This window comes from Mya arenaria, chromosome 8, assembly GCF_026914265.1.
Source record: "Mya arenaria isolate MELC-2E11 chromosome 8, ASM2691426v1".
Lineage (NCBI taxonomy): Eukaryota > Metazoa > Mollusca > Bivalvia > Myida > Myidae > Mya > Mya arenaria.
In genome coordinates, this window is record NC_069129.1 from 36,044,406 (window position 1) to 36,069,537 (window position 25,132).

Consider the following 25,132-nt stretch of genomic DNA (forward strand, 5'->3'; position numbering starts at 1 on the left):
GTTGCAATAGTCTCCACATGCCTTCTGAATGACAGTCAACCGTTGCAACCGTTGCAATCGCAACAAAACTGTGTATTGTCAAAACTGATGATTGTTTTGATAAGGCTTGTCGCTGTGCGGATTGAAGCATGTCGGCATAATTAAGTGTCAGTAATTAGCCTTGACAGCGGAAGGCACATCGGGTAAAGTGCGAACAAACAACCATAAGGTATTACCATCACAATAGTTTGTTCTATTGATGTTTTTCTAATAACAGACAGCGGGTGTTTTTCACACCTTCGCACATTTGAAAAGATTTGATAGTGACAATAATGCTACTTTGCCTTATGCACATTCATTTATCAATTTTTTAAAACAGTAACATACAACAAAATGTTGTGTAAAATATCGAAACATTAAAATCATGAACAACGATTAATTGATATTTACCTCCTTTCCCGATTTCCGTTGCCGTTATAACTCAATCCAGTTAAAGTGCACTCACATCGAGTTTTTGTGAGTTTTATGAAAAAGTAAACACTCGTGTTTTTTTTCAATTTATTTCTCAATAAATCATTTTAAAGTAAACATTCAATATATTTCTGCGTGTGTTAACTTGCGTGATTTTACCTATGTTAGTTGTTCTCTTCGGTGACGCAGTACAGATACTTACTATTACCGCGTTCTTCCCCGGTCCGATATTTTCGACCTGAAATGGACTTGGAAAAAAACAGATGAAATTCTAATAGCATAGAAAGGACGCAGGCAATTTTTAAGACGAGAATTGGGGGTAAAAAAGTGCGTCCTATGCATGATATAATACGGTATATATATATATATATATATATATATATATATATATATATATATATAAATTATATATATTAAAGCTTAACCCTTTAGCGCATGTATACGAGATAGGCCGACATAGCTCATTACCAGATGTATACGCATTTGGCCGACCGTATCCATTACTGGATGTAAACGCATGGCCCGCATATTTCAATAGGGTCATTTCAATATTGCATCTTTCTTTTTGTAAACAATATCCTGGATGTTTATAAAATTAAAGTTTAACCTTTTGTGTATTGATTTTCCCTTGAAAATATCGTCTGCTAAATTGAGAAGGTGTTTATACTCCCAATCGCAGGTGTGATATCCCATTGTGACGTAATAAGACCACGAGCTAAGTACTGTATGGAATTTCCCCCAAATTCATTCATGCGTAAATCATTAAATATATTACGTCAGTTCAGTTTACCATTAAAATCAATTGAGATTATATTTATTTAAAGGTAATATTTTGTTTACAAACAAAAGAAACAATAAGTAAATGAGAAAATGATGGGTAAATTTTCTGTGAAGCTTATATAATGTCCATCATAGTTTTGGCTGTAAAATAGGTCATGTGCAAGCGTTTTGTTTGATCTAGATCTTTTTATTCATACCGGAAAATCATTTATCGGCTTTCTTTTTTTGTAAACAATTTTATGAGGGGGTAATAAAGTTAAACAGACACCTTGGACTGGATCTCTCAGCTGGATGACATCGGATATTCCTGACATATTTCTGTGTATTAATACACAAGAACATAAATTGTCGGCTTTTTAATCCAGATGGGTCTTTTTTATGATAGGGGTAATAAAAATTAGATCGATCCCAGCATTTTATTACCCTTTGATTTAATGCAATTATGACATTTCAAAGAAATGTTACAAATCCATCTTGAAAATACATTCACAGCTGAAATAAAATAATTTAATATTTCATCATTGACACCATTTATTAGATAATTTAATTATCTGTAAAAAATGAATTCACATAAAAAAGATTTGGACACAATTATTTGGAGTAACATTGATTTTAAGGTCATACTGCTGTATTCATTTTCTCATTTACAAATATCCAGAAAAGTACCTATGCAGATAAGGACTGCTTATCAGTAAGATGGCTATTGACTGGGAGGTGTAATCTGGCCACTTGTCTATGTGCTAAAGGGTTAAATATCAAATCTAAGAACGGCATCACCATAAGGAGAATTGTCATTTCTTGGTTTAATAAACTTTTTATTATGATATTTACAGTAAAAGTTGGATATATTTGTCGTATTTTTTGTTATGAGAATTACACATGAGTCTTTTTCGATGATCTTCGTTGGAAGCTGTTTCGACAAATTTCGTGTAGCCTTTTCCCAACGTACACCTCAAGTTTCCCTTTGTATTGCATTTCTGTCTGTGGGTACTGTCACTTTCTTTCTGCGTGAGGCCAGTCTTGACCTTTCCTTGTGACCAAACGAATGCTCACTGAACACTTCTTTTGTTTTGTTGTATCGCTGCCATTTGTTTGGGTTGGCTGTTTTGATATCCTGCATTCATTTCGTTTAGGTTTCTGAAGGGAAAGACTTTCTTATTCGTGTCTTTGGTCTAAAAGACAAAAATACATTCCATATGATGTATCGAAAATTGGAAAACATCGATTGACACGCATTGATGAGCAGATTTTATCACAGATAATGATTTAACAATTCAACTATAAACATGTTAAACATCAATTTATCACAGAAAACAAATCTTTAATGATGGTAACCTTACAATGTGTAAGCAGAAAAATCCAATGTAGAAAAACAGTAGTCTCGATGTGAATTTTAATAATTTTATCATTTTAAATTACCGTATTTTCTGGACTATAAGACGGGGAAATTGGGCCCCGATTTTTACCCCAAAAGTAGGGGACCCGTCTTATAAGCGAGTCGATAAAATATTAAAAAAAGATTCAAGTCAAAATCAGTAAAATTTTACATAGGGTATTCGTCTATCCAGTATATCGTCTGCTAATACAAGTATGGGGCAATTTACTTAAGTAAACAACAACACGAAATCTCTTCACCGCGCGTGCTCTGACGTCACACAGTGTACCGTTATATCTGCATTTTTTCTCATGGAGCGTGTCAGTATAATTAGATTGACAGATATATCAAATCAATAAATTGGAATCTTAATATGATGTAGGTATCTAACTGTCAATTTGATTAAGCAAACAAATGACAATGCGAATATGAATCCTTTATGTTCGTCGCCAATCAAGGGACAATATTGCCTAAAGCATTATTGCTAAACAAACACCTATTCATGCCTCGGCTTTTCACAGTTATGTTATTGAAGCCATTTATTTTGCCGAAGAACTTCATTGGTGTCTTTAATAAAAAAATAAACTAAAACAAACATATGTTGTTATTGATTAATTATTACAATTCCGATAAGTAACGACCTGCAAACTTAAACGCGTAACCATGTACTCATTTTTAACCTACCTCCAAATAGAGAGCTCGCAGTTGACCGCCATTTTCTTTGAGTAAAACAAAAACAGTTACCGCGAAAGTCGATAATTGTCCGTTGAGCTTGAACATTTTTACACATTAGGAAGAATTTTAGCATTTTAGATTTGCTTAAAAATTGACCCCGTCTTATAAGCGAGTCGAAACAAAAAGCACCAGATTTCATGGGCAAAGTTAGGGGGCCGTCTTATAAGCGAATCGCCTTATAGTCGAGAAAATACGGTAATAATTCTATCATTTTAAATTATGTTATAACTATATAAAAAGAACAGTGGTATTGAAAAATATCAGTTGACTTTTATGAGAACCTTAGTTTGGCTTGAACACTAAAACTAATTCAAAGAATCTTCAGTCCAGACGGCAACCTAAAGATGGAACTGCAACCTTAGTGCCAAAAAAGCTTCGCTAAAGCATCGCAAAACGATGCTAAAAGCGCCGCAAAACAATGCTAAAAGCGCCGCAAAACGATGCGGTATTGGCCAAAAAACGAAGCTTTAGCGAAGCTTTCAATTTGTTAAAAGCGCAGCTTTTTGGACATAAAAGCGCAGCTCTTCGCAAAAGCTGGGTTTATTTGTTCGCAATAGCTGTTTTTTTGTTTGAAATAGCAAAGCTTTGTGCGGTATTGGCCAAAAAGCGCAGCTATTCGCAAAAGCTGTGCTTTTTGCTTGAAATAGCGAAGCTTTGTGCGGTATTGGCCAAAAAGCGCAGCTATTCGCAAAAGCTGCGCTTTTTGCTTGAAATAGCGAAGCTTTGTGCGGTATTGGCCAAAAAGCACAGCTTTTGCAAATAGCTGCGCTTTTTGATTGAAATAGCGAAGCTTTTGTGGAGCTTTGTGCGGAATTGGCCAAAATGCGCAGCTATTTGCAAAAGCTGCACTTTTTGCTTGAAAAAGCGAAGCTTTTGCGAAGCTTTGTGCGGTATTGGCTTGAAAAAGTGCAGCTATTCGCAAAAGCTGCGCTTTTTCAGGCCAATACCGCACAAAGCTTCGCTATTTCAAGCAAAAAGCGCAGCTTTTGCAAATACCGGTGCTTTTTGGGCCAATACAGCAGAAAGCTTCGCAAAAAGCTCTTCGCAAAAGCTACGCTTTTTTGGCCAATACTGCAGAAAGCTTCGCAAAAGCTGCGCTTTTTGTGGCAAAAAAACGCAGCTCTTCTCAAAAGCTGCTTTTTTTCCTCCAACCCTCTAATACTATAGGGGATAAAAAGCCTCAGACTGGTGTAAAAAAAAAAATTAATAAAATATATATCATATATACATCCATGCCAAGTTTATCACTAGTTCCCACATGATATGAATAAATATCCCATTGATACCTGTGTATAAACTTCCCCAATAAAGAATAAAAACAAAACATTATGACCTTTTATTGCTGTATTAAAATGTGAAATTGTTAAATATCAATTCTTTTTCACTGATACTATAGTCTCTATTTAACCACATGGAAGCATATTCTAAATGTTTGAAATCAATATTTATACTTAATATTGTTTATTTTTGTTTAGATCTTCTAATTATTTACACCATTAGTTGGTGTAGAGGCATACCTTTCAGTATGATACCTATATTGTAAACTATTTTTTTAAACTGTCAACTACATAGTAAAATGTTAGGTTCCTAACAGCTCTGTTTATTACACAGTGTGAACTACCATATTGTTAATTAATACTTGACATAATTGATCAATCCAATTTTCAATATCTGGTAGGCCATCTGGCAGATGGCAGTTTTATTACCCCTTGTAAAACAACACTGATTCTTATCAGATGTACATTAAATGGAAAAACATTCTGCAAATTTTGATAGATATTCTGTTAATCCAAGAGTAAAAACAAGAAATCAATGAGTTTTAAAACTATATCTTAGACTTATAGATTTCATTATATTTTTATGAGCTGGATATCATTTTGAAATATAAGTCCAACATGTTTAAGAAAATAGTCACTGAGGTTATTAAGTAATTAATAAACAACTAAAATAAGTATAAGATCAGAATATTATAAGAACTCACCAGTATTGCATGTCATCTTTTACAAAACATCAAATGATTGGATTGTCATTCCAAATCATAGTCCATGTTCATCTGATCTTATGATAGTTATATCATAAATTTAATATCATTAATTTATCCCTTTAATCATCTTTGGTTGTTATTTGTGTAAATTCATTAATTCCTTTAAAAACATCCAACCCTTCTTGCTGAAATCCCAACAAAATGGCCGCCCCTATTTCAAATTTGGTTCTGAGATTCTGATTGGTTGTTGTACAAATATGGCTTATCATGGGAATGGCTTATGAACAGAGCATTAAGATCTATGATGATAACATGTATAGAAATTGAATTAATATGAATTCTGTGAATATTCAGTTGAATGCAATTAATAACTGTTTATTTTGTAAGTGTATTATTTTGCATAATATTATAAAATTATGATTTATTGCACTGATTTATTAAAAATATCCTTTATATATTTTTATTTTATTTAGAATCATTAATTGATAATTCATTTATTAATTTATTTATTCATTCCTTCATTTAATTAGTTATTCAAATTTTCATTCATTCATTCGTACGTTCTTTCGTTCGTTAGTTCGTTCATTCGTTCATTCATTCAATCAGTAATCAATCAACCAACCAATCAATCAACCCACCAGTTAATCAATCAATACATCAGTAAATCAATCAAACATTCACATTCATTTATCATTCATTCATCATTCATTAATTTGTGCAATCAATCAATCAATCATTCATTCATCTATGTATTATTTTATTTTTGGATTCAACCCTTTTTTTTCCATATTTCATTCATTCATCAAGTGATTGAATACTTCATTCAATCAGGAATAGAATGTATGAATTTGATGAATGACTGAATTTTTTTTTTTTTTATGTTATTGTAGATTTACACATGGATAAACTAAAACAATTAAATTACTGCTGATAAAAGAAATTCTTAACTTGAACATGAATTATTATAATTGAGATGAAATGCAGAATTTTTAAAAGAAAAAATTCTTCAGCTAAGAAAAAGCACTTATTATTTATATAATACACTTAAAACGCAAAAAAAGTGCACCTACAAAGCAAAAGATCCAAAAAAATTAGCTTCGTCTTCTCTTTTAAAGCTTCGTCTTTGGTTGAAAAGCTTCGTCTTTTCCAATAAATGGCCATCTCCAAAGACGAAGCTTTTTATGCATAAGACGAAGCTTATATGTTAAAGATGAAGCTTTTGTTTAAGGAAAATATGGCTTAAACAAAAAGACGAAGCTATTTTTCAAAAGACGAAGGTTTAGCGAAGCTTTTTTACTAAAAACGAACCTTTCATGAAAAAAACGCAGCTTTTGCAAAGCTTTTGAGTAAAGCACAGCACTGCGCTTTTTATGAAGCTTCGTTTTTATTTGGCACGGGTAAATCTCTTCAAAAATCGGAGCTGCAACCTATCATTTTCTTTTCGTGCTCATATCTTTTAAAATCATTAAAATATTCGTTCCCAAATGCATGTGCCTGTTTTGTTTAAACAAAACTTTAAGTGTTTTATGCGATTTTCCTAAAAAATTTCGGCTTGAGTTGAGCGTTTTGGTGACGCCATCTTGCACTGAAACCTACCATTTGGTCACGTGGATTCCCCGCCGTGTAATAAGATTGATACAAATGACGTCATAGTCCCGACACGCCTTCTGACTGACAGTCAACCGTTGCAACCGTTGCAATCGCAGCAAACTGTGTATTGTCGAAAATGATGATTGTTTTGATAAGGCTTGTCGCTGCACGGATTAAAGCATGTCGGCATAATTAACGCTTGTCTGTAATTAGCCTTGCCAGCGGAAGGCACGCAGGCCATAAAGGCCTGGCGGAAACCCTGCCCTCAGATAAGTATTAAAACACATGGTAAAGTGCGAACAAACAACCATACGGTTCTTTCTATTGATGTTTTTCTAATGACAGACAGCGGGTGCTTTTCACACCTTCGCATATTTGATAGTGACAATAATGCTACTTTGCGTTATGCACATTCTTTTATTAATATTTTAAAACAGTAACATGCAACAAAATGTTTTGTAAAATATTGAAACATTAAAATCATGAACAACGATTAATTGATATTTACCTCCTTTCCCGATTTTCCGTTGCCGTTATAACTCAATCCAGTTAAAGTGCTGACTCACATCGAGTTTTTGTGAGTAGCGTAACTTTCGTAAAAAAGTAAACACTCGTGTTTGTTTTCAATTTATTTCTCAATAATTCATTTTAAAGTAAACATTCAATATATTTCTCGGTGTGCTAACTTGCGTGATTTTACCTTGGTCAGTTGTTCTCTTCGGTGGACACAGTATCGGTACTTACCATTACCGTGTTCGTCTCCGGTCCGACATTTTCGGCCTAAAATGGACTTGTGAAAAACTGATAAAATCCTAATAGCATAGAAAGGACGCAGGCAATTTTTAGAAAACAATAATCTGGGGTAAAAAAGTGCATACTATGTATAGTATAATACGGTAACTTGGTTAATTTAGTAAGTTTGATGGTTGAGTACCATTGCATAAAGTCTCAATGCAATACATCAAGTAGTTGCTGAGATATTAACCTATGTGTGCATACATGCAAAGCCTTAACCAGAATTTCTACGTCAAATAATAAAAGGTCATTATTTGCATTAAATGCAAACTAGAGTTATATTACTTGATTAATTAAGTAGGTTGGATGGTTGAATAACATTGTATAAAGTCTTAATGCAATACATCAAGTAGTTGCTGAAATATCAACCTATGTGTGCTTACATGCAAAACCTCAACCAGAATTTCTAAGTCATATAATAAAGGCCAATTATTTGCATTAAATTCAAATAAGTGTTATCTTACTTCATTAATTTAGTAGATAAGATAGTTGGAAATACATGTCTAAAGTTTCTATACAATACATGATGTATTTACTGAATAATGACTTAAAGGTGCTTACATGCAAAACCTTAACCAAGGTGTGACGATGACGCGGACGCTTGGGTGAGTAGTATAGCTCTCCTTATTCTTCGAATAGTCAAGCTAAAAAAGTACGTCAAAAGAGGTGGGGCCAGCTTTGGCCCAAGGGCATAATTTCAACTGTTTTGCTAGACGGTATTCATATGATGCTCCACAACAAATATCAAAAGTATGAGCCTTGTGGTTTGAAACAAGAAGATTTTGAAAATATTTCTTATATAAGTCTCTAGGAAACTTGTGACCCCCTGGGCAGTGCCTGTTTTGACCCCAGGGGCATAATTTGAACAACCATGGTAGCGGACCACTAAATTATGCCTTATTCAAAATAGCAAGTGTCTGCATAGCTGGTTCAGACGAAAATATTTTCAAACATTCCCAATTTAAGTATACCAAACCTGTGAACCCCAGGGGCGTGGCCAGTAATGACCCCAGGGGCATAATTGAAACAAACATTCACAACCAATTGTGTTTAGATGAATGTATGAACGACAGACACTTGGGCCAATAGAGCTTAAAATGGCCTTTGGCCTTTCAACAAGAACAAAATCAACCTCGGAACCAAAAAGCAAGTTGTCTCCGTTTAATCCTAGACTTAACACTACATGTAAACTTGGCTAAAAATAAACTTCCCTCATGTAGGCTAAAATAAGACTTAGCTAAAAATAGCATTTTTTTAATACTTTCAAGGCCCATAATCTAGGCATATATAGGTGGATCTGGTTTTGGAAAGGAACCAAGCTCTGATGGATATCTAAATACTGTACAAGTTTCATCAGATACAATCAAAACTGAAGACTGTATCGTGTTTACAAGCAATTGTTTACAGACGCACTGACGCACGCACTGAAGCACATACGACGTACACATTACCATTGCATAATAACAGGCTCTGGGGGATGCTTTGAAAAGGCAAGCACATTTGAAAGATACTAACTTGACATTGTCTGAGTCATCTTTAATCCTTGACCTCTTGATGACCTTCTGGATGGCCTTCTGACATAGTTCAGTGTCAGACTTGTGTAAAACTAGCAGTAGGGTTTGAAGAACTGGACTAGCTTTGCTGTCTGTTATGTAAACTGAAATGTACAAATATTGTGTGAAAGTGCTTTTAAAACATTTATCCAAATTGCTTGTGCAAACTTTCTCTGAATTATTGACTGATTCAGGCTGTAAACTACTTTGCAGGCCTCTGCAGATGGAAGTGACCTCAAAAATGTATATTAACTCTAAAATTGACATTGCACAATCCAATTATCATAAAAGCACTCATATAAATACATTTAAACAGAACTAACTGTTATAATGATAATATTCTACTACTTTTTCACACTGACAGCTAAATATATATGCATAACTTAAGTATTTTGAGTGCTAAACAATTAAAAAATAAAATAATTCAAGATTGTAATAACTAATTTACATGTTCACAACCTGTTGGTATGACTGCAACAAGAGCTAAGCGAATATGCAAATTTATGTGCTTTAGCCCTACATTGCTCCAATGGAGTATTGTCATAATGTTGTAGTGGTTAAGGTCATCCAAGCACATTATTGATAATTGATTTCAAAACTGTACACATGGTCCAAAGTTCATTGCTGGAGCTTCAAAAATGATAAAGTAGGTCAAAAGGTCACAGTGTAGGTCATCCAAGGACAATTTAGATATATTTGTTTTCAAAACTGTACACATGGTCCTAACTTTACTGCTGTAGCTTTCAAAATAAGAACGTAGGTCATCCAAGGACAACGTTGATATTTGTTTTTAAAACTATACACATGGTCCAAATTTTATTGCTGTAGCTTCAAAAAAACTTATTTACATGTTTACAAGCTTTTGGTTTGATTGCAACACGAGCTAAGGTGAATATGTAAATATATTTGCAATAGCCTCACATAACTTCAATCTTAAATCATGTGATTAAGATAAAAAAAACAATATTTACCACCAAAATTTTCCAATTTAAACAAAGTTTTGTACATGGACTTCAGCTGCTTCTTAAATACAACAGGCACATCAAAATCAAGAAAGGCGATATCTACCTTTTGTGCATCTGGAAAAAAGACAAAAAGGATAAAAATTAAACTTTGAACTAGAGAGACCATTCATTTTTGGTTACCCATTAAATTCATGCATGGCATACCTTTTTCAAATGCTTTTAATGAAAGGAACATCATCAGTTTAATTACTTTTCAAAACAAGAGCTAGCGTAGGACAGCGTGCTCGACTATAGGCTGCTTTGTCTTAGAAATAAAGGTAATATGAATGTAATATGTGTCTAAAAATAAATGCAAACAAGAAACCCCTCAATGCAAAAAAAACAAGATTTTAATGATTGACAGAAGAACTTCAGCCTTTGTTGTGAAATCAAGTTTCAATTCTTTTTCTATTGTAGTAACAGTGACCATGACCCTATGGGCCCCAAACACAATCCCATGGAAGTCCTCCATAAACTCTTCGTACATACCAAGTTTGGTCACATTATATGTCAACCCTAACTTAAGTTATTCAGTACCAAACAGTTATCAATTTTTAGTAGCAGTGACCATGACCATATTGGGCCCAAAGCGCAATCCCATACAAGGGCTCCATAAACTCTTCCTATACACCAAGTTTGGTCACAATATGTCAAACCTAACTTTAATTATTCACTACTAACCATTTTTCTATTTTAAGCAAGAGTGACCTTGACCTTGACCATGATACTAGGGGCAATAAATGCAATCCCATGAAAGGTTTCCGTAAAATCTTCCTACATACCAAGTTTGGTCACTTTATATCAAACCTAACTTAAAATATTTGATACCATATAAGTTAGTTTGGCGTCAGACCCCTGGAACGAGAATGCACATTACTCTAATAACCAGGTTTCCCTTTGTAAAAACCTGTTAAAATATAAAAATGTGCCTGTCAAAAGCAATAAAAACAAGAAACTAGAACTCCGCGAGCCAGATGTGTTGCCTGACGAATTATTTACTGTCGACATTATAGCTGTTAGATTGGCATTTTATTTATTTATAGACAATGATGATGCCATTTAACTTTCAAGTGAAGGTGGCATTTGAACTGAAGGTAACAACGTTAAGCCAGGAGCAAGCAATTGGTTAAATAAGCAAAAATGCGCACAATAAATACTGAAATCAATGACATTATTGACATGGCTTGAAAATTAACAAAGGGCAATAACTCAAAACATATAGATGCAAGAGTTACAGTTTTTGTGCACTGCACTTGCCCTTAATGAGATCTATCTAGTTATGAAGTTTCAAGTTGATACCTCTTACATTCTTCAAGATATGCCCCGGACAAAACTTTAACCATGAATATTAACAAGTGCAATCACTCTAAAGCTAATTAAGCAAGAGTTACTGCTATTGTGCACTGCACTTACCCTCCATGAGATCTATCTACATATAAAGTTTCAAGTTGATAACTCTTATATTCTACAAGATATGCCCAAACAAAACTTTAAGCATGAAAATAAGCAAAGGTCAATAACTCTAAAAATATGGAAGCAAGAGTAACAGTTCTTGTGCACTGCACTTGTCCTCAATTAGATCTATCTACATATGAATTTATAAGTTGATACCACTAATAGTTTACGAGATATGCCCGGGACAAGTGAAAAACGGGACGAGGACGCCACCGACAAAAGTAACCCCTATATGTTGCCTAGTCAGGCGACACAAAAATCAATCAAGAGCCATATAATCTGTATTTAGGGTTAATATCGAGTTATGTTACCTAATTTGAAAATGGTCGTCAATAATTGTGTAAAGTATTAAGTAAATTGAATGAAGGGTATAGAAGTTATTAGTAAAATTCCAAACTTGCCCTAAAACTTTAAACTAAGTTCCAAAGTCATTCAGGGGCCATCATTTGTATTGAGGATAACATGTAGTTATGTAACCTCATTGTGTGATGGTCCTCAACAAATGTGTCAAGTATTAAGTCGATTGAATGAAGGGTATTGGAGCTTTAAGTGAAAAGGCCAACTTGCCCTTAAACTTGAACCGGACACGAACATCGAAGCTGGAGTGAGTATTAAAGCCTCCTTATTCTGCGAATAGTCAAGCTAAAAAGGATGGTAGACAAAATTTTAATGTTTTTCTTATCAAATGATTTCAGACATCTGTTATCACCTTTGTTATATTTCTTTCCATAATCTCTGGACTGTCTGCTTTTCAAAACTTTCTCTCCTACATATGTTCCCCCGAGAAACTGTAGCAATGCTCTTAACACATGGGAAACATGGACATCTCTCAAACTGTCCTCTACATTACTCAGAACTTCCCCACACAGATGTAATAACTTATTAATCAACTGCAGTTCATCAGAACCATCTTCACATTTCTCATCATCCAATTTTTTAATTTTGTCACTAACCAATTTAGGAGTTACTAACAGAATTTTTTGAACAACATGACTAGCACATCTGTCTTTGCAAATACTCATCCAGTCTGTTGAAAATACATCAACAAGAGACCTTATGTTGGAGCATGAAGCAAAAACAAGAAGACTTTCAATGATTGCACTTGTTTCAGGGTTTCTGCACACGTCCAGTGCTTCTCCTGTCAACTGGCTGAACACATTGTCAATCACATGACCTGAAACAAAATTAGATATGGATAAACATAAAACTACTGGTAAGTTTCAAAAATATATCATGCCTGAACCTTGTCTAAGCTTCTCTGTCAGCTCTAAACATTTGTGTCAGAATTCTGGAAATGCAAGTTATTTATGTATATAGTTATTTTTATCGAAAACACCTTGTAAATTTTGAAAGATTAAGTATGTAGAGCAAAAATAAAATAAATCTGGCCAAAATAAAAATTATGTATGGTTACCTGACCATATAGCCCCCATAACCACCAAGTGGCAGGGTAGAAAACATTATATGAAGAAAAGTAAAATAATCAGTATAAAAATAATAAAAGGGTTATAGTTTAAAAAATACCACAAACAAAATAAGGCAATAATTCAAAAAATACCAAACACAAAATAATTTTTCTTTTAACAGTTGAAATCAATACCTCAAAAACAAAGTTATAGAGAGAAGTAAAAACTAGAAACGCCTCAATGAAACAAAAAAAGGTCAAAACCTATATGGGCTATCAGAAATTATATCCAATTAATGGTACGAGTTAGTACCAGCCTTTATCTTTACTAGATGTAACAGCAAAATACTCTAGTTTAGTATCTTATGTGTTTAGTTTCCATCAATTCTAATTTAAGTCTTTGGGCGAAAACCATTATCTATTTTTAGAAACCCTGTGACCTTTACCTTGACCCTACCGCCCTATAAAGGAATCCCGAGCTAGCTCTTTACAAAAGCTACCTACACACCAACTTTCATTACTATCTATCAATTTTTACTGAAATTATTGGGCTGAAACAATTTTTCTATTTCTAGTAACAGTGACCTTGACCTCCCCCCCTTTAAAAACAATCAAAAGCTTTCTCTTTAAATAAGACCAAATAAACAAGAGGCCCAAAAGGGCCTATGCTCTACTGGCATGGCTTTTGTGGTCATATCAATCCAGAGCATGTATGTATGGGCAAAAGGCAACAGACATATACTTTATGTTTTGTGTTTGGGTTACCAGAAAACGTAGCACGTTCAACATCTGAGCCCAGAAAGTATTGTAAGCAGATTAGTTGCATGAACTATTTTAATATGTGCCAAGTAAAAGTCATCTGACAAAAAAAAAATGCTTTCAAAACTGTACTCATAGTAAAAATTTCTGTAGTTTTAGAAGTTAAAAAAAGTTGGTCAAAAGGTCAAAGTCAAGGGCATCCTAGGACAACATTGATCAATTTGAACAAACATTCACAATCAATTGTGCTGAGATGGATGCACCAACACACAAAAAGATTTTCAAACCTTTCCAGATTTATGTTTACCAAACCTGTGAACCCTGGGTGTGGCCAGTAATGACACCAGGTGCATAACTTATACATTCACAACCAATTTTGTTAAGATGAATGTGCAAACTACAGAACTTAAAGCTAAAAAATGGCCTTTGGGCTTTCAACAAGAACAAGGCAGAGTAATTCACAAAATCAGCTGCAGAAGCAAAAAGCAAATTGTCTCTTAAAATCCTAGACTTGCAAATTGTCTCCCTTAACTCTAGACCTGAATTTACATGTACATGTAAACTTGGCTAAAAATAGAATTCGCTCATGCAGACCTGGCTAAAAATAGAAAGCATTTCTTTAAAACTTTCATGGCCTATAATCTAGGCATTTATGGACGGATCTGGCTGGTTTTCGAAAGGAACCGAGCTCTAATGGATATCTATATACTGTACAAGTTTCATTGAGATACAATCAAAACTGAAGACTGTATCGTGTTCACAACCAATTGTTTACAGACACACGACTGCATGGACGCATGAACTTTCATGGCCTATAATCTAGGCATTTATGGACGGATCTGGCTGGTTTTCGAAAGGAACCGAGCTCTAATGGATATCTATATACTGTACAAGTTTCATTGAGATACAATCAAAACTGAAGACTGTATCGTGTTCACAACCAATTGTTTACAGACACACGACTGCATGGACGCATGAACTTTCATGGCCTATAATCTAGGCATTTATGGACGGATCTGGCTGGTTTTCGAAAGGAACCGAGCTCTAATGGATATCTATATACTGTACAAGTTTCATCGAGATACAATCAAAACTGAAGACTGTATCGTGTTCACAAGCAATTGTTTACAGACGCACGGACGCACGACCGCACTGACGCACGGATGCACATACTACGTACACATTACCATCGCATAAGCTCTTCTGGCCTTTGGCCAGTAGAGCTAAAAAATAGGTGTGTTTCAGGTAACACTGCCAAAAAAAATAGGGTATGTAGGTCGGAATATTTTTTTTATATTTTTTTTTATATATATTGATTTCAGTAACTGTTGACTCAGAAAGTAACAAAAAAAAGTCATCAATTTTCAGGTTTATCAGTAGTTTTTAAACATGTTCCATGCTTCAAAGGAAACATTCTTTATTTTTCTGGTTAAATACTTTGACAATGATGGTTGGATTTCAACCAAGTTATGGTACACCACTCTGCTATTATTTAAGACTTTCCAGGAACGGTTTTACTTTTCTTTATGCACCCTTTTGCTTTCAATCACCCTCTTTAGAATGCAAACCTCCCTGTAACATAATTACATGAAGAGTGGGATGGCAAATTTACCATATAAGCCATCAGCCAAGGAAACCTCAATGCTGTCAAGAGGACCTGGGGGTTCAGGTTTGAAGAACAAGGTTACATGCAGGTTTTATTGCCGAAATTGCACACTTAAGTCTGACATTATCAATCCGAAAGTCAGTATCTGACACATTTGTATCTGACAAGAAAATATAGTTCAAAAATTGAAATATACCTGCCACACAAGCACAAACTACCCGTAATTCCTCTTAGAGTTCGGACAATCTAAAAATTCGGACATCCATTATTATTTTCAATAAAGGGCCCTAACTCCTAAATGATTAAAGCGATTTCCATGGCTATCGAAATTGATCAAGGTATTATGGTCACAAACATGTGTTAAAAGTTTGGTGAGGATTGGACAAACAGTTTTCAAGAATTAGATCGGAAACAATCTTCGGGACGTATTTTTCAAGTCTTTTTTTGCAAATAAATGGCCGTAACTCCTAAATGACAAAAGCGATTTCCATGGCTATCGAACTTGATCAAGATATTATGGTCACAATCATGTATGTAAAGTTTGGTGAGGATTGGACACATACTTTTCAAGAATTAGATTGGAAACATATATTTTTGAAGTATTTTTGGCAAAAAAGGGCCGTAACTCCTAAATGACTAAAGCGATTTCCATGACTATCGAACTTGATCAAGATATTATGGTCACAAACATGTGTTTAAAGTTTGGTGAGGATTGGACAAACGGTTTTCAAGAATTAGATCGGAAACAATCTTCGGGACGTACGTACGTACAGACAGACAGACAGACAGACGTACGTACGGACAAGGGCAACCCTATATGCCGCCACTTTGTGGGGGCATAAAAATAATTTATTTTAGGTACCTAATTTTCGTACACCCAAAGGACATCGATTGTAACTTTTACAGTTACTAAATCTCACAAACAAAAATTATTGATCTTTATCGTTACAATGCCTGGCTAGATTACCTAACCATATACATCACTACATTAGTTACTACCCATCCTAAACGATTTATTGCCTGTTGAAAAGGATGTGTGATATATTTAATGGAAGATTAAAGAAACAACAAGGGCAATCAAGAGATTAAGAAAACACAGACATGACATGTTTGTAAAACTTTATGAAGCAATAATCGTACAGTAATACAGGTAACTATTTAATGTGATGAATTAAAGTTAGAAATTCAATACTTAAGTTACAATCGAAAACACCACCCAGACACATTAATCCTGCATAACAATATCCATGTTCTCCATGAGATCCTTGTGGGTATAACTGAGAGTTATGTGACGTCACACAATGTGACTGTTTGATCTGAAGCCGATAAAAGGTGTTTATTCATTTCAATGCATGTATAAAATGGTGTTGAATTGGATTTTAATTAACTTGATAAAGGAGTTAGACTTATATGCATAATAACCATTGATAACTACGGATAAATTAATAAGTGGTAAAATGCAGACATGAAGAAAAAAGGCAGGTTTACCATACATGTAGATAAAATGTAAAAATGGTTATTTTCTAGGAATTCGGAGAGCGAAAAATTAATTATTTTAAGGTGTCCGAACTCTAAGGTGAAGTACGGTAAATACATTTTGAAATCCAACTCTAATATTGTCAACTTTACGTACATACATTTCGTAACAAATGCTTTTCGTACCCAAATCACATTTTTATCAAGGAAAAAATAGGTTAGGGTCGGCGGGAAAAAATAGGGTCAGTCAGGTAACCTGAAACAGACCTATTTTTTTATTTGGCCTAAGCTTCAAACACCAAATTTCATCCCTATCCATCAATTCTTACCTAGGTAATTAGGCAGAAACCATTTTTCTATCTTTAGTAACAGTTATATAGATCTTGACCCCGACCCCTTCAAACACAATCAAAAGCTTGCTCTTCACATAAGCTAATTACACACCAACTTTCATCACTATCCAATTCAATTCTTACTTAAGCTCTTACATGGGTGGAAACCATTTTTCTTTTTCTTAAGTAATATTGACCTTGACTTTGATCCAATCCCCTTCAACAGTAATCCAAAGCTAGCTCTTTACATAAGCCACTTACACCCCAAAATCCTCGGATTTGCATAAATCTAAAAAATGGCCCTTGCAAACCTAAATCCACTGATCCATAGAAAATTCTTATACCTGCCAACCTGCTTACCAAGTTTGAGGTCTGTAGTCACCAGCGTTCATCAGTTAATAATAATAAACAGATTTTCGTGTCAAGGTCACCATGACTTTGACCTTTGACCCACTGACCTCAAAATCAATATTGTTCATTTACTGGTCATGACCAACCAGCCTTCCTAGTTTGAGGACCTTGGGCCCAAGCTTTCTTCAGCAATTGATATAAAATGGAATTTCAGCTCATGGTCAATTCAAAACCACTGTATTTTCTCCTACCAAAAAATCATAAAACAGCCCATGCACACAGTTCAATGTGAGGGACCAGGGACATAAATCTTGGTAGGCAGTATAGAAAATGTCAAACAGTCGTGACAAAAATTAGAGTGGATGGTCATGTCAAAAATACTGAGAGCTTCCAGCTCCCATTCAAATGAATATGATGATGACACACAAGAGGCCCTAAAACACAAATATGTGCTTATACAGGGTTCATACAGCCACACTTGCCAAAAAAATCAATGAGTTTTCAAGGAGATTTCAAGGGCCTTTATTTGATTTTCAAGGGTTATCTAAAATAACAAATATTAACACCCATTTTCGGAGACTATCATAAAAAGCAAGCTACCTAAATAACACATATTTGTGACATATTAACAATCAGTGTCAAACATTTAGCTGTCCTTTTAATAAGGTTTTTAAAGAAACAAGGAAATTCAGGACTACTTCTGAAAATACAGCACTTTCCAAGCAGTTTGCAAGGCAAGATAAAATTCAAGTAGATTTAAGGAGTTATTTTTTCAAATTTAAGGACTTTTCATCCAGCAGCCTAAAATTCAAGTGGTTTTCAAGTCTATGTGAACCCTGTTATAGTTTTTTGTCTGCACATTAATCATGCTCAAAAGAATTACCGTATTAAACTATGTATAGGATGCTAGCATAAATAGGACGCAGACAAAAAAATGGTGAGGAAACAGGTAAAAAAAACACTAATTTATGTTTGTTTTTTGTTTATTTCATGTAAATTTATACATTAGACACTGCGCACGAAAAGTAATTGTAGCACAAATAATAGCACAGGTAATAAACAACTGTTTTATTCTGTCATCCTGGTGACGCTTTTCTCTAAGTCCTCAAATTCGCCTTCGTCGTCGTCTGATGATGTATCGTAAACAGCAATGATATAAATGTTATGGTATGCGTGAATGTTCTCAAAATGTCAACACCCTTAGCTAAGTATTAAAACACGTGGTCAAGTGCGAACAAACAACCATACCATTGTAATAGTTTGTTCTATTGATGTTTTTGAAATGAAAGACAGCACTGAGGTGTTTTCCACACATTTGAAACTGATAGCAAGATTGTAACCGTGTATTTAATAACAGAAAGCGCAAAAATAATGATTGGTGAATTCTAACAGATTTACTGTGTTTTATGCTCATTTCTTTCAAATTAAACTCCTTCATAAGAACTATTGTTTTCGACATTTATTGGAATATTAAACAAGAGATGTTTGTCAAACATTATGCCCCCCCCCCCCCTGAGCGCCATGTTGTCAGGATTATATGGACAATTGAATGAAATATGCATGGACCGAAATGACAGCCGATTTGTTGCTGTTTTAAGATTATGACCATTAAGCTCGATTCGGGCCGCAACATAACTCGGCAGCTGCATTTTGTTTCGACGCCATTTTTTGCAGTGTTCATTCGTTTTGAAAGTGTTGTTTTTCGAAAAGTGACTGGATTACTGGGATTATTTACACACAATACCTATTGGGTAATCAATTAATTACCTATGCAGTCCTACTTTAACCATTATTTGTTTTGATAACTAATTTAAGCCTGAAAATTTTGTAAACATGTTCTTGATAAAATGTACAGCATCTTCAGCATCAGATAAAAAAATATTTGAAATTTCTTTGTTCATTGCATAAGACATAGTGGAATCATGTCCATATAAGTCGTATGTTCTGAATAAAATCGACAGAAATAACTAAAAGTTCGGAGGAGTTAGTCGTTTTAGACATAATTTAGTGCTTTTAATAGTCAAAACAACTGCAGAAAAAACTATTTGGTAAACACATCAGCTTGCCAGGAAAAGACAACTCAGCAGAAAATATGTAAGTTATATGACTTTTGTGGTTTATTTCTTGTTTTGGTATTTGTATGCAGCTACATTATATATTCTAAAATATGTTTTTGTGCAAAAGTTTGCATCGTTGACCAACTTTCGGTCAGAAACCAGGTCGCTCAGCCTTCATTGTTATGATGCGGGCCCTGAAAGCGCATATGTAAAACAAAAAACCGGGCATTAACGGCACGTGAATTTACTGAATAATGACCGTTTTCTACCGAAAACGCCAGGGTTTTTGCGTTTTAATACACCACGATAACAGACCGAAAACACACATTGTATGCAAAAATACGTATTCATAATATTCTTGACCTTGAAAAGATAGAAAATAAACATATAAATAAGGAACTATTTTATCTGTGCATTTATTGTCGTATACAATTAGGTTACGATAGCTGTTCTAATTTACCCACCGTTGAGAACAACGAGAGAAAGAAAAGAGAAAATGCTCTTGAATAATCAATTTATTTTAGCAGAAATGTAGATTTAAATGAATGTAAATATAAGTATTAAAATTCGACATGTTGCATTTTATCGGGGTATGGTAAGCAATGGCGCAGTTCAAAATGTTGGTGGAGTCCTTCGGACTCCACCCATTTTGAGCAGCCCCATTGCATACCATACCCCGTTAAATGCAACATGTCGAATTTTAATCCTTAATTGAATATCTTAAACGTTATCTTATCTGAAATGCCAAGGGTATCACAATTCCTCGACTGTTTTCTTAAAATTCAAAAAAGAAAAGCTAAAAGTATAATTGTCCCATTATATGATACATTTTCAATACAAAGTAAATCTAACTGTTTATATTTCTGATCACGAGGTTCATTGCACTCCCAGATGTCATTTCAGCAACAGTATCTTCATTTTGCTCTGGCCATTGACATGTACTTGGTACTGGATCACCACATGTTTCAGCATTCACAGTTCCTCTCACCATAAAATTGGAAATAAAACACCCTTTTAGTAAAACACTTCATACTGTGTCAATGAATTGTATGTAAATGTACTTGTATGTGGTGATTAAACTCATCTAAGTTTTTAAGAAATTAAGTAAAAAGAAAACACTAAATAACTTAGAAGATACTCACTGATGATTTCTAACTAACATGAGCTACAAATTTGCAACCACAAGTTCTACCCCTCTTAACTTCGAATTTCGAGGTTTGCCCCTGCAAACCCACAACCTCATGGCCATCAGTTGCTTCTACTATTAAGTATAAGATCTAGCAACATTTAAAATTTAATGAACAAGTTTACTATAACATAAATTTATATACTGAACCAATGGCTTAGTAATGTTCTGTAAACTTCAGGCCATGATTTCTATCATTTAATTTTCAGACAAGTATTTTTGGTTCAAACTTCTTAATGCTGCACTCTCACAGATTGAACGTTTTGACAACTTTTCTTATTTCTTATTTTTTGTCTTGGAACGAGCCAATTTTTCCGAAAAACCCTGGAAATTAGTGATATAAGACTGCTGACAAAAAATCAGATCACAGATTTTTATATTTAAGTTAAAAAATGATGTTTTATGCATTTTTCTTAAACCGTTAACCTTATTAAGTAAGGGTTTAAGCCATAAAACATAAATTTTCGAACGGAAATATAATAGTCTACAATCTGACTTTTTGTCAGCAATCTTATCATTGGTTTGCAGATATTTATGCAAAAATTTGCTCTCTCTGAGATAAAAAAAAAAAAGTTGTAAAAATGGTATACATGTGAGAGTGCAGCTTTAAATCACTCACTATGAATTTTACTTGCAACTAAAAAGTGATTTTATGTAGAAAGTTGAGTTTTCAACAAATATATTTACACAAGAATGCAGAATTGTTTACCAGAACGTTATTTACTGTACAATATACAATGCACTAGACTTTGAGACAGCCCCCAACATGTGACCCGGAATTCCCGCAATAACCCACTTTCAATTTCAATGTAAAATCAATATTTATTCTCAATATATTTTTGTGGGGTGCTAGCATCTGTTAAAGTAAATATCCATCTTATGTTAAAACCCAAAATAACAAGTATTTACCACTTATTTACCTATTTATTTGATGTTGTTTCATCCAGCGCATTTCCATTACCGGTGCGTCAGTAAAATTGTTCCATGTGCGATATTTGTAAACATGTACACAAAGGTAGTTTTGATGTGTACACGTTCTAAAATTGTTGTAAGCAATAACAAAGCGTCAAACACAATATATATGTAAGAAAAATCTTCATATGCAGGTTATTCTCAGATATTTTCAGGTAAATTTAAACAACTGATTTGGAACTACCCCTGATTCGGAATCCCTTATTAAACTGTTAGTCCACCTAAATGGCCGTCAACCAGTCTTTTGACGATTTTTAGACTATGGCAGACTGGTGACGTCCACCATCCCAGCAAAAAGTAGCAAACGGGCCTTGCGCAGAGGATCCTCGCGGCCACAATTTTTAAATTATCTTTGTTATAAATTCAAATTTCTACGAAAATATCATTGCCTACTATCAAACACACATTTATTTATGTCATTATGCCGAAAAAACATGTTCAGATACCATAATGCACTTACATGCATCGATTGTATTCATTAATCTGTAAATGTATGAAACGGGGTAGAGGATTTCGAATATTTTGGTCGTTAATAGGCTCGGTTAAATAACACTATTAAAATGCAACCATTTCAATGCGCTGAACGCTAACTTGTTTGATGGGTCAAGTTGGGAGAAGTTGATGATGATGATGTTCGTGATGATGATGATGATGATGATGATGATGATGATGATGATTAGGTATCACCATTTTTGAACACTGTTGCGTTGCTCTGCACAATACATAGAAAAGCGAGGATAACTGTGACTGCGCACAGGGTTAACAATCATTGACGGATGGGTACAAATTTATTCGATAAAAATCAACATGTATAAAAAATGGTGGACTGCTACGCTCATTTCGTGACCCAGAGTACATTTATGTGAAAATAACAACTCTAACGACAAATCCTAACCAGTTAAGATCACTTTCAGGTACATTTCCAACAATTATATCATTATTATTCAACATCGATGCACAATATTACTATATATTCTTTCGCCCAGTGTTAAATGGTAGAGAGTTGTAGCGTTACAGGGATACACATGAAATGTCAAAATAATAAAAAAAGTATCCCTGATCGCTCATTATTGTAGCTAATTAAACTGTATGCAAAGCTTACTGTTACTGATGGCAACATGATTTTTTTTAAATATGAGTGAAATTTAGAGAAGCTTGCGTATAAACCTGGCCAAAATTTTATTGGATATTTTCTTAATATACCGGTAATCGGTACATCCAGGATATGTTAATATTTTGCTAGGGAAATAGGTCCGATGGTCTGACTCGTGGGTACCATTATAAAAGGCCTGGGTACGTATTTTTTCTATTGTATAAATAATAATAATTTTGTGGATGGAATTATGAACAAATAACACATTTAGTGCCTATATTTGCTATAATAACATCTTATTTTAAAAAATCTAACCACTGTGCTTCTTGTGCTTCGAGTTTGATAAAGTTAAACAACTCACGGTCAACTTCTTTGGAACTGTCATCATCTAGAATATCTTTGATTCTTTTGTAGTAATTCAATGTGTCATATCTTATAGGATTATAACCTTTACGTTTATGACTGGAACTCATAATTGAGAAAATTAAAATAACAGTAATTCGCATGTGTTTTTACCGGAAATGATTTGTGGGATGGTGCTAAAACCCGGAATCCGGTACGCAGTATCGCCCGGTACCCGGTATCACTTTCCGATGCCTTATATGTTGGTACCGGGCTACTAGGGTTATTGTCAGATGATAAAGCCAGGTATCACAGGCCGGTATTTATTGCCTTTTGGAGGTATGAATATCGGAAAGCGATCGCTGGTTTAATAGGCAAATTTTATGATTTTTTTTGTTATACCTGTCAAGTGATATCGTTAAAACTATTTTGCAAAGTAATATAAACAGCCAACTTAAAATGTTTCATATTTTATGTATCTTTGAAATATAACGAAAGGCAAATGATGAAAAAACACATTAAAATATATGAATATAATTGTAATAGACATAATTAAGTTAGTATTAAATACATGTACATTTATATGTGATTTATGTATAGTAAGAAACCTAAACGCGTTTGTGAAAACAAATGGCTTTCACTTTGTTTGTGTATATTCATGCGACACATTGTCACTTTCAAACCGTATTATCAATATATTCAATTGTGTGGCATATACACCATTAGTCCAAATAATTGTACGTTGACGGATTTTGTTACGATTTTTGATATGGCAAATCCTTCAAAGAATCCCGTATAACACGTCTTTTATTTTAGACTAATACACCATATATATGTCTTAGTTTTCAGAGATTTTGGTAATACTGAAAATGATATGTCGCTCTGAATTTGATCTCTATTTGTCAAATTATCTCAGTTGATGAGAGTGAAGATCAATTATATGTTTAATCACGAAATTCACAAAAACACATACCCAGACCAAAACTATTTGGTTAATGTTCGCCCGTATTCTGACGCATTATATAATTTAGGATTGGGCGGTTGTATCCACCCAGATATGATCTCTTGGTAAAAACTACATAACACGTATATAATACATGTAGTTTATAACTCTTTTATGGCATTTCGAATAATGCCCCTTTTCATTCAATCTACGTGTTTGCTTTTTTTCCTTCATCCATATTAGTTAGCCTTAGACTGATTTTTGGTTCAAACCTATCTTTGGCCAATAAATAAATAAAACATATAGCAATGCTCTTATTTTTATTCTAAAACATTGTAATACTTATTTTAATATTATTCGAAAAAGTGAACAAAAAAAACTATGTAGTATGACGGGGTTTTTTTTGTTCATTTCCTTAATGATGTCCCTGTGTACGTACTATCTGGTAGTCTGGAGTTCCTTCCCCTTACACTATCGTTACTGTATGAAATATCAGTAAGCAGGGAACCAGACTAACTATCTGGGACCAATAACAATCCTTCTCCCAATCGGAACTCCTCGGCTAGTATCAAGATCTCGGATATAATCATTCGGAACTCCTCGGCCATTTTTTCAAAAACAACCTAGGTTGTTTTTGAAAAAAATGGCCGAGGAGTTCCGAATGGAATATAATACGGGTCGTAAGAAAATAGTCCATCATGGCCGACCAAGAAGATGTTCAAACAACCAAGAGATATGTTAGTCCAAAGACAGAATGAGGAGCGAACTTTTACCACTTATTTGACTCTAACCTATTATCGATCTAAGTAAAGTCAGATTCAGACTTATTTGTTATTAAAAAAAAAAAATAGAGTATTTGTTTTCTTAATTTTTGCCACTGATCACTGGA

At 34.1% G+C, this 25,132-nt stretch overlaps 1 protein-coding gene across 3 annotated transcripts in view; it reads right to left on the bottom strand.

The window, feature by feature from the left end:
- Positions 1-23,506, bottom strand: part of LOC128244642 (nucleolar protein 9-like) — a 111,283-nt gene extending 87,777 nt beyond the window's left edge. For all 3 annotated transcript variants that reach the window (XR_008262960.1, XM_052962661.1, XM_052962663.1), the window contains exons 1-4: positions 23,320-23,506; positions 12,431-12,895; positions 10,234-10,341; positions 9,225-9,366 (exon numbers count right to left, since the gene is read on the bottom strand). Coding sequence is in view for 2 of the 3 variants with exons in the window: in XM_052962661.1 (XP_052818621.1) it covers positions 9,225-9,366; positions 10,234-10,341; positions 12,431-12,895; positions 23,320-23,464 (860 nt within the window). In the remaining variant the exon portion in view is untranslated. The remainder of the gene's footprint in view (positions 1-9,224; positions 9,367-10,233; positions 10,342-12,430; positions 12,896-23,319) is intronic.
- Positions 23,507-25,132: the final 1,626 nt, after the last annotated feature.